Raw genomic sequence first — 15,953 nt, forward strand, 5'->3', positions numbered from 1 at the left:
TCGCCGCGTTGGCAGCGGCAGATGCGTTTGATCTGCCACTGGTGCTTTCTTCCTCGCGGCTAGCAGCCAAAAAGAACTTCCCGCGTACTCGGAGAAGACGGGAATTCCAGGCGGGGCGCGCAAGCGGGAAGCGCCGGCGCCGTCGAAGCCTAACAGCCGAGTGCAACTTTGAGAAAGTGCAAGGCTTCACAGAAGCTGTGCTCATTGAAGCTCGACGCGTGTAGCGGAAACGTGACACCGACGTCTCTTCCCGGAGAAACTTGGCATCGGAGTTGATTGACTCCATCCATCATCGATTGATTCCGCTGGATGATTCATCTTCATTAACACTAAGCGGTAGTTAAGTGACCCTGACGACGGAGGAGGCGCCCGCCCGCTCGCTCATTACGTAAGCAAAATGGGGTCAAAAGGTCATCTGGCGCCATATGCCTGCTGACTTTGTGTCAGAATGTTCTCGATCGAACAAAAGAGAAACAAAATGCATTCTAATGTTGCGATTGCGCCACGCAAAGTACGTCATTCTTTTCATTTGATGAATTCCAAACCAAAGTCTTACAAGTCTCACGTCGCAAAACAAAAGACAAGGCCTGCCTTTGGAGCGAGCGAGAGGAAAGGAGAAAAGGGACCAGCGACGGACGGGGTGCTTGAAATGAGTCCATGTGTGAATGAGTAGATTGGTCTGCCGTGTTTTCACTCACGCAAGATGAAATCTGTCTCGCCATCATCCGCCACCGTCGATGAGGTTTGCCGCCGGGAGCCCGTAATTGAATCGTTGGCGTAGCCCACGGGCAAGGGAAACCACGCCGAAGTCTTGGCTTCCCATCAAAAGCGCTAATGACATGACGCCGGACGTACCCGCGCGCGGGCAGATGCTCGGCGTGCGCCGGTCGGGCGGCGCGGGTGAGCGCCGATGGCTGACACCTGTCCCAGCGTGACCTTCGCGGAGCGCCGCAGGGCCGCGCCGTCAGCGCTCATCACCCGAAGTGACGGGAGCCTATTAGCGCCTGCGCTGCACTGCGCTGTGCTGCGCTGCACTACCCGGGCCCAACGGGAGCAGGCGCGCAATGTGCGCCTGCCTGCCTGCCTGTCTGCCTGTCTGCCTGCCTGCCTGCCTGCCTGCCTGCCTGCCCGCCCGCCCGCCCGCCCGCCCGGCTGCCTGCCTGCCTGCCTGCGCTACCACAGGAGGGAAGCGCAAGGTTCACTGGGAGTTCACGGGGAATGTTCTAGCCCCCCTCGCGTTATCTATGGTGCGCGCGGCTGACAGCAAGTTCTGCCTGACTGCAAAATGGATCCTAAGTATCCATTTGGCCGGACGGGTTTTAATTCCAAACGTTGTCGAGCAGCTGTCTGTTTTATCTTTTGTTTCTTTCATTTTACGCACACAACCAGATGAGCGTAAAGGCCATCTGTCAGTGAGAAAAATACTGCCGGCCTCCTCGGCGACGTCCTGCTCTCCTTTCAATGCGCACGCCGGTGTTTTATTCCCAGCTAATGATAATGGCTGCATCGAAACAAATGGAAATTCTAAATTGTCGTCCTATGATACCTTTTCAAAAGGTTTAATAATTAACACTGCATGTGAACATAATGACATAGTTGCATTTAATGTTGCTTTCATTATAGCTAATTGGAACATTTATTTCCATTGGTAGTTCTTTCATTTGTTAAAACGGAGATATCCTGTCGTGCTCAGCAGTCAGCTTTGTTGCTTTTAGGTTTTTGATATACTCCGGTGTGTGTTCAAACTACGGCACGGGGGCCAAATGGGGTCCATTCTTCTCTTCTTTTTTTTTTTTTACAAAAAATCTATTTATACTATAAACACAGGCTTGAACAGACTGAGTTACGGACCTTGAAGCAGACAAAAATAAAGCAAAAAAAACCCAAATACAAATGGTCAACGTGAATAAATACTGCCGAGGATAAAAAAAAAAAAAAACACCAAAAAGAGGTGGCGAGGAAGATACCAAACCAGCAAAATGGCAAGTGAAATCATACTTGCTGACTTTTGCGTAAAAAAAAAATCTGAGGAAAAAGAACTCACAAGACGCTTCACTTTCTGCGCCCCCTCAAGGTCATCCTAGATCAGATTGCGCTTGTTTTGCCTTGGAACATTGAGATGGGATCCTGCTGCTCAGGACAGGGCCAGAACTATTCTATACATACAGGACTGCCAACAAACCTCCAAAAAAATCGAATCTTTGACTTTGGCTTTCATCACGCACGCACGCAGATGTTTGTTGAAAGTAACCCATAATAAATAGATCCAAAAACAAATATACATATATTTGATCGAAAATTCTATAATACATATATAGCCATATATATATATATTTGTATTATTTGTGCGAGGCTTGGGCTTCACCTTGACCTCGTCCGGCACACGCCTCACCTCCTCTCCAGCCACCCGGCTTTTCAAACAAACGCCCGGTCTTCAGGGGTAATAACATCCCACATATCATATTATGAGGGCAACAAGGTCACGTGAACCTTGTTGGCATGATTTATTTTGGCGCAAGGCTTTGTCCTGATGGATAGCAGATAGCGGCCACAGTGGGAGGACAACAATTCTCTTTGCCGGATAATGATACGAGCGATAAAGCTACAATGGTGCTTCTCGGCTCCCTCCCTCCCGATGTGGATTTTGAAACATTGAAGGCCTGTCGGGGCTTCTGCCAAACTCTCACTTTCAATCAGGCCGAGGTGTGACAAGACGCAGGAAAAGTGCGCAAATAGCACTTGATAAAGAATTCTATTGATCGTATCCGGCTCCAGTTCAGTCAGCCAAATACTTCCGCTGGTGATTGAACTTTCAACACGTCAAGCATGGTTTTCATACTTTTCTACAAGCATCTATCTCTGTGAGATCTGCGCTAATGACAGCAAAAAGATGCTGATACTAGAGGCTCAAATTAGATACTGTCAATAACATTTCAACTTCTATCAACTTCTGCTTTGTTTTCATCCTCTGTTAATGCTTACTAACTACGGATTGTTTTTTGTTCCTCAAAATGGTTGCCAGCCGCGTGAGCTTCAAATGCCGGTTTATGGTTGGAGTACAAATAGAGCACCTTCTTTTATACAGTATGCAGTATAACGTGATTAAATTGCTGCTTTGGTCCACAAGATATCAGCAAAATGTGAATCAATGTTTCCCAAAGCTTTCAATGACAAGTGAGAAGCAGCGCTAAGGAAAAAAAAAACGGTTTGCAGTTAAGAACTCAAAGGAGTCACTTTGATCCAGCGTGAAGTCTGCTGTTTGTTTTTGTGTCACCACCAACGTCTGTGAAGCATTTCCCTGTTTATCTACACAGCTTATGGTTGACTTTGTTGAATAAATGATCAGCCAATGAGACACACTTATCATTGCAAAGGAAAAATGATGAAGGCGTGCTGCTGCGCATTTACAGTGACTGACATTGAACAGCACGAGAGCTTCAAAGTGCTGCGGGCGGGACGCAATTCATTTCAAGCTTCAAGCCGGCCGGCCATTAAATGTTCAGGCGTGCGTCTTGTGGCTAGCGCTAATGCTAATAGCTGGAAGCAACAATGTGTCTTTCAAGTGCAGATGTGTACCTTCTCATGGATTACGTACAACATATAGAGGAATTTAAAAAAAAAAAAAAAAAAATCTCTCTAATCTCTTCCTTGTTTGATCATGATTAATCATCTTGTCAGATTTGGATGATTACAAAGAAGCGGGAGTAGGCAAAGTGAGGCAAATCCCGGCAGCCTGAGCCGATTAGCCAGCTTTGACGCTTTCCTTGAAATCCATCTCGGAATATTTGACTGATGCCGCTGCGAGGCAGCGACAACACAAATGGCTCTCGTGGCATTTTGTAAAAATAAGCGTGGATAAAAATAACTGTTTGCTGCAGAAAAATGAAAGAAAAGGACGTCGGTTCAAAGAAAATCAAAGTTGACGGTGCTCGTGTTGAAGGTGTTTGATGAGCGCCAGGCGGCTAATCTAGCATTTTCTGTCCATGAAGTTTTCCGTTTCATCTTTCCCGGAGCCTAAATGACAACATGGATTACACGTGGAAAGATTCTTTTTGTAGCACAGAAAAGCAACTTGTTTTAATCACGCAGCTAAACTCAACTCAAGTACTGTGTGGGGTGCTAGCTGCACTCGATACAACATGAAGTTTGCCACCCTTTGGCGATGAACATCCGCGTTGTGGAAGGGAAAATCCAAAGAGCGCAGACAGCAGATGGGTTTCTTTTATCTCTGGCTTGGAAGTGGAGCACTGCGTCCAAACACGTGGACGGCTGATCTCTCCTTATAACGTTGGAAGCTAAGCCTAATTAGATTCCATAACACAGAATCCATTTCCCTTCAGTATCGACAATTCGAGCCCAGCGATAGCCGAGACAACATTGTTGCGCATCTTCAAGGCTACACAGTTGGCTCGACAACACAAAGAAGTGTCCTCGCCTTTCATGAACAACTTGTCAATGCTCGTGTGAAAGAGAAGGATACATTTGCCTGGATGCTAAAAATACAATCGAATATGGTGAATGTGAACATTTGGCAGCTTTTTGCACACAGCTCCAAAATGAAGTCCAATCAACAGAGCACGGGGCTAACATTGCACTCACCCCACAGGTGATTGATTTCCCTGGAGACGGCGGGGAGGGGAAGGGAAGGGAAGGGAAGGGAAGAGAGGAGAGGACACGGACAGGATGGACACGTGGCCTTGTGACTTCATTGCAGGCGTGCAAGGGAATTGTACAGGTCTCGGTCGCCATCCTCCGGGTTAGCGCGAGGCTTTTCGTACAAAAGTACTTGTATTTTTTCATCAACACAAGCAAGAAATGTTGCTTACGTTCAAGCCCTTTAGCTTAGGTTTAGGCTTAGGACAGACACTTCAATGATAGTTATTATGAAGTGAATCAACCCAGATTGGAAACCTGGGCAAACAAAAGCATGACAACACCATTCCACTTGAGTTGTTCCAATCAACACATTGCAGTCTGAAGAGAGCTCGCTTGTCCCCGCAATCACGGTGGGATCCCGCAATCCCGTGGCCGGTGGCATGGGGATGGCGAGCGGGAAGGATTCGCATCCAGCTCGCTGGCCCGCCCCGCCGCGTGGCAGATGCTGGTGATTTATGAAGCATTCCGAACGGCGGGACGAATGACATGTGTTTGGTCATTACTTTTGTCTTTGCTCTCGGACACGCATCGTAACCAGTAATCAATGGCGAAAAGCACACATTTCAGACGATACAAGTGCTCGGCAAAAGAAGATTTCGATTAGGAATCCAAAAGCCGAAATGGCATATCGACGAGCTCATCGTACATTACCGTTTCATCTTTTTGATTCTTTTTTTTTTCCAACCCACTCAAGTGGTGAAAATATCACCGGAAATAAAATATCCCCTCAACTAATAAGATTACATTTACAACACTAATCTGTGACTCCAACAGCGGCTCCCAAGGGAGCATGGGTAAAAACAGAAAGTACAAGCAAAAATATTGCTAAATATACGATATTACTTGGCTTTGACATATTGAAGGTCATGTTAATAGAACACTCTTTTGAGAGAGTTTCAAATATATAAAGACAGATATTGAAGGTCATGTTAAAAGAACACTATCTTGAGAGTTTATACGTAAATAAATGAATAATTGAGTGAAAAAGAGCTTCACTACAATAGGTCGTAAATCGCTAGTAGCTAGCTAGCTAGCTAATGTGCATATATGCGTGCTGCATTGGAAGGGGGTTATTTCACCAAATACATTTTCAAAAAACGATACATTTTGGAGAAATATTTTTACCAGAATCTGACTTTGTCAAATGACTGAATATTTCATGATGTTTTTACCGGTCCAACGGAAGGAGCGCGTTTGTATCAGCATCTGCAGACGCACTTATTTGAAATCTACCCACGCTGTGGATTTCTGTTTGGGTTCGCCGGGCCGAGGCGGCCAGCAGGTCACGTGACTGACCCCACGTGCTGGGACGCTGGAGACCAACGATTACTTGCTTGGAACAAAAAAAATTGACAGCGGACTCTGGAGTTTGTGTTTTGATTCAAAGGAGCCATGACAGTTGGTGCTCATGGAAAGAATATGATCAGACACTTCCTTCTCTGCGCTCGTCAACTACGACAAGGACGCGAGTTTAAAATGGAGGACATGCACTCAAGGAACTTTTTTTCCCTTGCCGGTGTCAAGGTTAGCTTCCTCGCTCTCCCTCCCTTTTGGTTTATCTGGCTGCCCCCTCAGAGCTCACTTGGTAACAGGTCTAATTAAAGGGGGCTTTCCCAGGGTGCATCGGGGGGCTGGCTCATTCACAGGCCGAGGGAGAAGCCGCTAGTTTAATAAGCTGATTTTAGAAACAGACCATAAATCACACGGTCGTGCGAGCGGGCCCTCACACATGACCAAGTCTGTGCAGCTTACATGTCAGAGGCACTTTTTTCTCTGTCTGGGTTTTGAATCAAATACCATTCTAATCCCATTCTTCCGGGGAAACACAACGAGCCTTCCATTAACGAGAGCGACACCAAACAAAAAGGACTCATTATCCGTCCAGGCGCACTGACACGCTGCCACGAGCGAACATCTCAAATTGGCAAATCTGTTTTGTTTTTTTTATTGTGAGAAACACACACTAGCAAAAAAAAGAAGCTATTCCCTTTTGGTAGCGCGCCAGAGTGTATTTTCAATTTAATGCTTCAAAAATGGATTCAAGCATCACGGGTTGAAGGTTTGGAGCATTTCAAGTGTTTTTTTGTTGTTGTCGTGGTGGTGGTGGTGAAAGTGCAGCAGGTGAAATGGGGTGTAAAAATAATGTGAAAAGGAGATGCTCTTAATAGATGTGAAGAGGTTGCTACACAGCCACCCTGAGCCGCAGAGTCAGATCAAAAAAAAGCGCATCCACTCAAACGTCGTGATAGCGGAAGGGAGGGATTAAGCTTGCGTCACGTCACAAAATGGATGATGTCAAAGACAACTCTTTTGGCAGCTCCTCAAAGTTCTCCCCAAATCCACTGAAAGGCTCGGCCACACCAACTGACTGGCTCTCCACGGCGAGCCTTTTGATTGATTGACAGGTTCATCCCGTTCCCGGTCGGTGCTTTCTTACGGACACCAGCAACCCGTTTCCAACACCGCTCGCTCGCTCATCCCGTTCCTTCTGGAGCCTCTCCCGGCTGAACCAGACCAACAAGCGGTCAAAATGGCCGCCGCCACTGAGCGGGAATGGATTCCACGCCGGTCACGCTCAAATCACGCTACAGGATTGATTTTCAGACAAGCAAATATACCTATTAGCGCACATTTGACCTCAATTTAGTTTGGGGGAAATTCTCCCCAAATCTGCCAATGGTTCCGATTTTCATCCGAGTGACTTGTCCTGATTTTCTCCTCTTGTATGACCTCGACTCGGATTTGGGAAAATTCGGTTGCGACACAAAGGCCCAATCCTGATTTTCTCCTCTCGTATTTCCATCGCGGCAATGAATTGAAGTCAAAATTTCCGCCAAACAGACGCATTCCAGGAAAGGCTTTGTGCCCGTTTCCAAGGCTTTTGCTGAAGCAGGCAGCTCCCGTCATCGCTCATCACACAGACAGCCTTGAGCGCTCACAAAAAGCGTCAAGAGGAAGCAGAAATCCTCATACAAAAGCCATTTATTTCCTTTCCACATCATCCACGAGGACTTTTTGATGCGCAGACTCGGGAGTTTGACTTGACAGCGACTAACACAAACGCCGCTCGCTAACGTCTGAGTGGCGAGCTTTATGGCGCCCCTTACACACCCGCGGCGCTTTCGGAATTGAAAGGTGCCAAGAAGTCATGCCAAAATGGTTGCCAGCCGCGTGAGCCCGTGTTGCGGCGGAAGAGGAAGAAATCGCTCGTTTTCCGCTAATAAACTCAATTGTCTCGACAAGTGCGCTTAATGAGATGTTGCATGGTGTCGCTGACAAACAAACAAGAACAGAATAATGACTGCAATGCTTTTTTCCCCTTCCGCATTGAACTTTGATTTATTTTTAATATACTCATTGTAATCCCTCGAGGGGAATTTCACTATCGAGCCGCTGTCGTTGCTGTTGCTGCTGCTGCACACAAGCAGGCCAGCAAGAAGTGAGAGTCGCTGGCTGGCTCGCTGGCTCGCTCGCTGGCTGGCTGGCTGGCTGGCTGGCTGGCTGGCTGGCTGGCTGGCTGCCTTGCTTAAGGGCAGAAGTCAGGCAGTGAACTCGCAATGGAATGAATTTTCTTTCAAAACGAGGTCTGGCTGAAGCCAACATTCGCAGCCGCTTTTCAGAACACCCTTCATTTCAAACGGCGATAACACACGTGCCATCCAATGTGTCTTTGGCAGTGAATGAGTTCTTGTTTTGACAGCTCTGAAAAATCTCTTTCTCTCAGCTCGTCTTCTGATGATGCACTTGCGTATGGTACAAATCTGAATCAGCTCAGCGCCCTCAATAAAAGGACGTGTTTTTCCAGCTACCAATGAATTTGAGACAACAACCACAACAAAATGGTCAGGCATACAATCGCTGCGAAAAAGAGCTTCAGCGCCTTTCAATGCTCAACTTATTCTTCACAGTGACAACAAAAGGGGAAGACTACACCGCTGTGAGAGATCATCAGGTGTGCTGCGGGAAGAGATCCTACTTCACTTCATGATGCAAAATATTACACCGGTCGACACATTTTGACTTCGTTTTTTTTAATCAGGCACGCAAGTGTACTATTTGCCATGAATTCTCCCAAAAACTTGCATGCATGAAGTAACAAAAGTTCAATGAGATGAATTCATCCCAATAATAGTTTTGTGCATATGACAAACCCGATGATGAGTTTATGATCTCCAAATGTGTGTTTGTGTTCTTGGCTTTGCCGTCCGTGAAGGAAAAGAGCTGGCAGATTGTTTTAGGAAGTCGACTTTGTGGCACAACATGACTCGCTTTGTGTCCGGAGCGCCGAGTGCTTCGTCATGGCGGTAATCCTCGCTGCAGTCGTGACTGAGCCGGTTACCATTGCAAATGTATTGATAAGAGCCCAGCAGAGCAGTCCAGGGGTAAATTGGTACGCTCGTACTTGTCGCTGGGAATTTCAGACGGTTGTCAACAGAGGAAAAAGAGGCAAAACAATAAAAGACGTGTAATTTACAACAAAAAAAAGCGAGTAGTGGCCGAATGAAGACAATGCCGGGGCAGGCGGAGGAGCAGCGTGACGCAAAGGTTATTCTTGGACTCCTGGGGGGCCGTCAGTGAACTCCTCATTTATGTTCCGTGACGGTTCCAAATGAAACACCCTGATGCTGCTCTATTCATTTGCGACTCACGGGGGAGGTAACGGCGAAGGCCGACGGCGGAGCTTCTCATAGCGGCTATGCCATAGCTTATTGACCGCTGCACTTTTGATTTGACTTTTTTTCTTTCAGCTCTCAGGTGTTCAGATGAGCTGCCGTTGTTTAGAAGAATGGAGAGCCGTGCCACGTGAAAGGACTTAAGTCAAGAAGGACTAACACCAAAGATGGAGCGTCTCATTTAGCCGCTAAAGAAAAATTAGCAAGGAGAATTTCCAAGGCAAACAGCGCTGCTTAAAAAGCTCACTGACTCCCCAAGCAGATGAGGCTTGTGGCGTGGGACGAGGGAGCGCATGAAAAGAAAAAGAAAGAGAAATCAAAAGTGGAAGTCAAACCAGAAACAAAAAGACGCTGGCCTACGTTGCATTAGGCAATTCTCTTTGAAGCTCCTTTGGCATGAAGAGGGCGGCCAATCGGGACAGCAGAGACCGACCCGCCGTTCGGCCGCACGCAGAGCAAAGCAAAGCAAAGCAAAGCAAAGCAAAGCAAAGCTAGTCTTTTTCCGGCGGCCGCTCTCATCGACTCCTCATTAAGCACCGCCTCCATCCATCCCAGACAGAAGCATATTGGCCACCAGACAAGAAATGAGCGATCTCTTTTCAAGATACGCTCTTTCGCTCACTTTCAACTTGAAGCAATGGTGCAAGGACAGCCAGCGACATCAAGTCGTCTGGCGGATGGATGGATGGATGGATGGATGGATGGATGGATGGATGGATGGATGGATGGATGGATGGATGGATGGATGGATGGATGGATGGATGGATGGATGGATGGATGGATGGATGGATGATCTTTGGTGCTGTTTACACGACGGCTGCTTAGCTGCCGTGAGCCGAGACTGGAAGCTGGGCCCATCTCGGGTGCGCAAACAAAAATTGGAGCTCATCATACGACCGCTTTCACTTCTGATTACAAGTGATGTGATGGAAACCTGATGCGATTTGATATAAAGCCAAAACGTGCGTTCTATTCCAAATTCTCAACTACATTTCCAAATCCACGCCACAAGAGTGTGAAAAACGATTTGAACCCCAAAAAATGGTTTCAAGCTTTTTGTCAATTCTTGACTATGGAATGTGGGCAAAATTGCATCCATTCACCTGTCCTGTCAGTCATCAAAAATGCTTTTTTTTGAGCATCCTGCTAATAACATGAAGCACCCTCTCTCTCTCTCTCTCTCTCTCTCTCCAGTCTTTCGTCACTATTTTGGAGCCAAGTCAGACATTTTCAACCCCTTCTGCTGCTAATGCTTCAGGCCTATTAGCACCAAAAAGCAGCATGAAAATAAAAACAAGCCTATCAATAGCAGCGTCCTTCTTATTAGCGACTCGTCAACATTAAAACGTGAATTAGGCTGACGTGCGGCACCCTACTTCTGTCATCCATCCATCCATCCATCCGTCCATCAGTCATCATTTTTTTCCGATATCCTTGGCTAATTCAAGACATCCGCCTCTCCAGCCCACGAGCAAGGCAGGAGATGCGTGGGATGCAAAAAAAGCCTGCTGTTGTCCACATCCACACAATTGACAGAGGACTAGCATTTTCTATTTCATGAAAAAAAATATCTTTTTTTTGTTGTTGTTCTTAGCAAGCTGTAGAAAACTCTTTATTTGTACATTAACCCTTGAATGGATGCAAAAACAACATCATTCTTTAAATGAACAAAAAAATCCACCAGGTAGACAAAATACGAAGCAATACTTGACTACGACTCGGAAGTAAATCCAGTGAAATCTCTTATCGAGTTTGCGCTGCACAGACAGTTGACGTTACCACTGCCAAGTATTTGCTTTGCCTTGCAAAATGGATGGCTGCTGAATGGATAGCCTTTAACCCATCAATAAAGAAATACAATCTCAAAGGTGAGCGGGGCAAAAGGAGAGGAGAGGGCAAAGCCTCATCACAATGTAAATAGGAATAAGAAAGAGTACAACCTCAGACAATTAAGGCGTGACACATTTGCTATCTATGAAATCTAGGAATTTAAGAGCCAAAGGGAAAAAGCGACCGAGAGCCACACTTTGCCTACTACAGAAATGGAGCGTTCAATCCGGCAGCAATGTGGCGAGCCGGCCCTCCTACCCGTTCCGGTGTCAGGCAGCATCCGGTAGTCCACCTGCAAAATCCCCATAGACAACTTAAACAGCATGCGCAAGTGCTGAAACAAGACATTTGGGTAAAGTTTTTGTCACATAGGAAAGCCTTTCGTAATTGAACAGCTCCACAGCGCAGAGCATCATTAGCAGGTGAGGAGGAGAAAAAAAAAAAAAAAAAAAAGACTATTTTCCACCACGATTGCTTGGATTCAAGCGCCGTAATGGAACTAGAGGAAAAATGATGCAGAGGACAAAACTTGGTGAAATGAGCACTAAAGGGCACACGCTTGCACGCACATCTCCAAATAAATGGGGATAATAAATAGCATATCCATAAGAATGAGATTGCCCTTTGGACAACGTGGAGGCCTGCTGATTCCAGTGGTTCTTTAAATGGGTTCCTTCTGCCTCCAGGGCGTGATTCCACTTCCTTGTACGCACGGACGCCTCCCTCGTGGACCGTGCCTCAAACCTTGCCACCGTTACAGCGCGCGGCGTTACAGCGCGCGGCGTCACAGCGCGCGGCGTCACAGCGCGCGCCGTCACAGCACAAGGCGTCACAGCACAAGGCGTCACAGCACAAGGCGTTCCCGCCCCGCGCGACAATGACCATTTCTCCAAAAGGGACTCCCATCAATATTTAGCCGCTCTGAACGAGCGTTTGATTTGAAGGTGGGCTAGGTGACGCGAGCTAACCTCAAACACATGCTTAGGCCCTGGCTCGGGATGCACTTAGGCGCAGGGGTATAAATCTTTGAAATCCTGAGCCACTGACATTTCTTTCCCCCGAGAGATACGGCGGAATATCTTAATTACGCCACTTAAAATCACATTGGTGGCGAGCCCAAGCAGCCATGTAATTCATTGTCCTGAGCATCGCTAAAAAGCCAAATACATCAAGCTTCAAAAAGGCAAAGTACAGAGGGCTTTGGAAAAGCAAATGTTTTCCTGGAGAGGCCGGGGGGGGACGTTGGCACGGTTATTTCGCCCTCAGTCACAAACACGAGTCGCTACATGGAGCAAAAGCATTCACATGCCATTAATTGATTTCCTCCCCCCAGTGAGACATTTGACTGTTTAATTCAAACTCAAGCACTTCCATTCAGTTGTGGCTAGGTATTGTCTGGCAGATCAATTACAGCGGACTTTTGCCACCATGAATAGATGATAGATGACGAAAACGCTTGGTAAAAGTGTGATGAAAGAGCTCTGCAACAAAGGGATAAAGCCCATACATATTCCGGATAGAAGTGGAACTCACAAAGGGGGGGGGGGGGAATAAAAACCAACATTCTCTTCCTCAGCTCATCTGCAGAACATCAATTTGTAGAGACTTTTCTGGAAATGAGCAGCCCACAAACTTGAGACCTCATTAAATGAAGGACACGACACAGACCATGTTGTAGTTGTGTTCAATACAGCAAGCGACGAGTGATCCAATTTTAGTCATTGAACTGGGGCCTGACCGAGATGGATGTTTCAGGCAGAAAAAATGAGATTACCGAGTAATTGGCCCATCATTTCAAAAATATAGAATGGGCCAAATAAGCCCCCATCTCATCCATTTGAATAGGCATCGATTTTACACCATTTTTTGCTATTAGCGGGCGAGCCTCGTCCCTGCACTCCACGACATATATCGTTTGGGGAAAAAAAAACAACAACACAAGATTGCGGGAAAAAGTGACATCCGACTTAACTCCTGACTCTACTTGTATTGCTCACCAAAGCAAATTTAAGGTGGTGTGTTTCTTTTCAACTGGGACCACCATTCTAACCAAGAAGCAATTGGGCGGAATATGATTTTAGCTTATTGTGCACCCAAGGAGGAGACAGGCTATTTATTTGCATCTATATGTCTCTTTCTGGAATCTTTGGCATCCGTTATTCACAACATTAGCTGGAAAATAAATCAAGTTGAAATCATTTGCCAAATGTTGCAATTATTCTCCATTTCCACCTGCAACAGCGCCCGCCACGGACCACGAGAGAGCCGCGGGCCACCGGTTGACAATGCCTGCCGTAGAATGAGCTCATCAACAAATTTCATTCTATACTGTATATTTAGACACAAGGTTTTGGTATATTGTAGATTTGTGCGCATGAGACCATTTTCACTTGCCGACGATTTGGGCCGACGAGTGGCTCGGCGCCTACAGCGGACCCGTTCTAATAGGTGCTTTATTGTAATAACAGTAGCCTACATTGTTAAATGAGCTGTGCCAAAATGTTTGCTTCACAAACAGAGAGGAATGAATAGAATATTTGCCACTATTGTCGTGGCGCACAACGTTGTCTGTTTTTGGTCTTTTTCATTTGATATCCAACACGAGCAATGCCAAACACCTCTGCGTGTGACACCATGCGCCACCAATATCAGAAAAGGGAGAATAATAGCCTACCATTAAACTCTGGCACAATCAATTTTCATTATTATAATGAGCCTGACTGTGATTATTGATGTCTTTGTTAAACACATGCTGCCAGAATTTCTCAACCACTGTGCCAACAGCGATCATCAGGTATGCTGCGGGAAATGATCAAATGGAAATTTTTGCTGGGGGCGCGGAACGGATTCAAGGCATTTGCATTGATTTCAATGGAGAAAGATGATTTCAAATACTGTACTACATGCTTTGACGGTTTGTTGGTTGTTTTTCTCTGATTTCTCACGAGCCTGAGATTGATGACGGTTAGGAACGACTGCATAAGATTGTGCAAGTGCACCGAAGGGGGAGGGGGGGGCGAGGGGGGGGGGGTGCGCAACACTTCGCAGCCCTCTACCCCCACCTGCCGTCGTGTGTCAGCAGGCCGCTGGAAAGAACGTCAATCAAGCAGCGAGCGATACGTTGACGTCGGATTGAAACGCCACGCCACGCCACGTCACGCCGGGTGCTCATTAGCTAAGGTCGGTCGGTCGGTCGGTCGAAGTACGTCAAGTGAGGAAATGTTGCCAAGAACGCAGATGACGTAGTCAGTCAGTCCCCAGACTGATCCAATGTGATTTAGTTTCCGTGTGTTATCCGGCCGACACTCAATTCAACAAATTAACAATCATGAGGCTGCTCATCGGATGAGCACGCGCATACACAGGCATCGTCTACACGTATGCACAAACACACACACACACACACACACACACACACAAATACACAAGACACAGACGCAACAATGCAGCTTGCGCAAACTTCTCAAAGGCATCACTGACTACAACTGCGGCACCGTGCAGGTGCAAATGTCTCACTTTGGATCATCTGCACATTGCAAGGCCGACTGGACAGAAGAAGTGGAGAGAGGGGGGGGGGGGAGACAGACACGATTTACAAGATGGAACACAAATCTTTCTTTTGCGACTTAAAGTTGCAAGTATCTGGATGGCTCGGAAGTGTGGAAATGCCAAATAACCGAAATAGAAAACAGTGACCAGAAGAGAGCCTTTTCTCTCTCTCTAAAAAAAAAAAGAAAGCTCTCCTCTAATAATCCCTCAACCGCCCCCTCCTTTCAAAGCCCCCTGGCTCCCTCCCGCAAAGACGTGATGCAACTACCAAACAAGGTCCAGTCCAACAATCCAGCCCCTCTCTCCGTCCACTGCATCTCAAAACGCCCAAATCAAGTTGTCCACAAAGTCGCAAAGCTCAGGTATTCCGCGCGCGCGCGCAGCACACACGTACACGCGCACGCACGCACGCACGTTTTACCTTGGCTGCCGCACACCAACACCGCCATGAGATGCACGAGTTGGAGCATCATTGTAGAGCAGCTCCTTCGCAGCTATAGAAGGACGCCGTACAAGGGGGGGAAAAAAACCACACACACACACACACAAGGCTGAGGTCGGATCCGTTCATCCACTCCGTCTCGGACTCCGCGGGCAACTGTGGTCCACTGGTTTTTATCGACTACTTGCTTCCTTCCTTCCTTCCTTCCTCCGCCCCTGCCTCTACGCGCGCTCCCGCTGCCACGCTCGTGCACCCTCCCCGGCAGCTTTTTGCCAAGCCAATATCTCCGTTAGCCAGAGGTGGTTTTATATTAAAGTCCCGTGTTTAACTAAACAAGCACAAGTGTAGCCTACTAAAGTAGAAAAGTATTGTGGAACGCATTTTGAAAATTGGTCCGAAAAATCCAATATTGTCATCTCAGTCATCAGAAAGTCAATAAGTGGTGGGCTTCAACTTGTCTGTGACATGCACAAGTGAAATTGTGCCACGGTGGTCATTTTCTCCTCACAAGAAAGGCATCACGATAACTCAATGCACGTGTTTCTTGCGTGAGGCTACTTTTTGAAAAAGCCCTCCCTCGTTTGATGTCAACGCTGATGCAATTTGCTCCTTTTGGAAGGGCTCAAAGAAAACCAGCCCGGGCCGGGAAGTTGCAGTTGCATGGAGCAGCAGGCCTATTTTGAAGGGGAAAGGATGCCATCAAAAAACGGGAAGTAGAAATCATCTCTTCTGGGTGTTTATTTGATTGATTTACATTTTGATGTGCTTCTATTTCTTATTGGTTTATTTGAATGAATGATTCA

General features: G+C 46.8%; 1 protein-coding gene across 3 annotated transcripts in view; it reads right to left on the reverse strand.

Moving 5' to 3' along the window:
- ncam2a (neural cell adhesion molecule 2a) overlaps positions 1 to 15,339 on the reverse strand; it is a 104,739-nt gene extending 89,400 nt beyond the window's left edge. For all 3 annotated transcript variants that reach the window (XM_085904851.1, XM_085904868.1, XM_085904889.1), the window contains exon 1: positions 15,130 to 15,339. In XM_085904851.1, the coding sequence (XP_085760977.1) occupies positions 15,130 to 15,181 (52 nt within the window). In that variant the 5' untranslated portion in view covers positions 15,182 to 15,339. The remainder of the gene's footprint in view (positions 1 to 15,129) is intronic.
- Between the last annotated feature and the right edge of the window lie 614 nt (positions 15,340 to 15,953).

This window comes from Syngnathus leptorhynchus, chromosome 1 (assembly GCF_054491065.1).
Source record: "Syngnathus leptorhynchus isolate UIUO chromosome 1, UIUO_Slep, whole genome shotgun sequence".
Taxonomy (NCBI): domain Eukaryota; kingdom Metazoa; phylum Chordata; class Actinopteri; order Syngnathiformes; family Syngnathidae; genus Syngnathus; species Syngnathus leptorhynchus.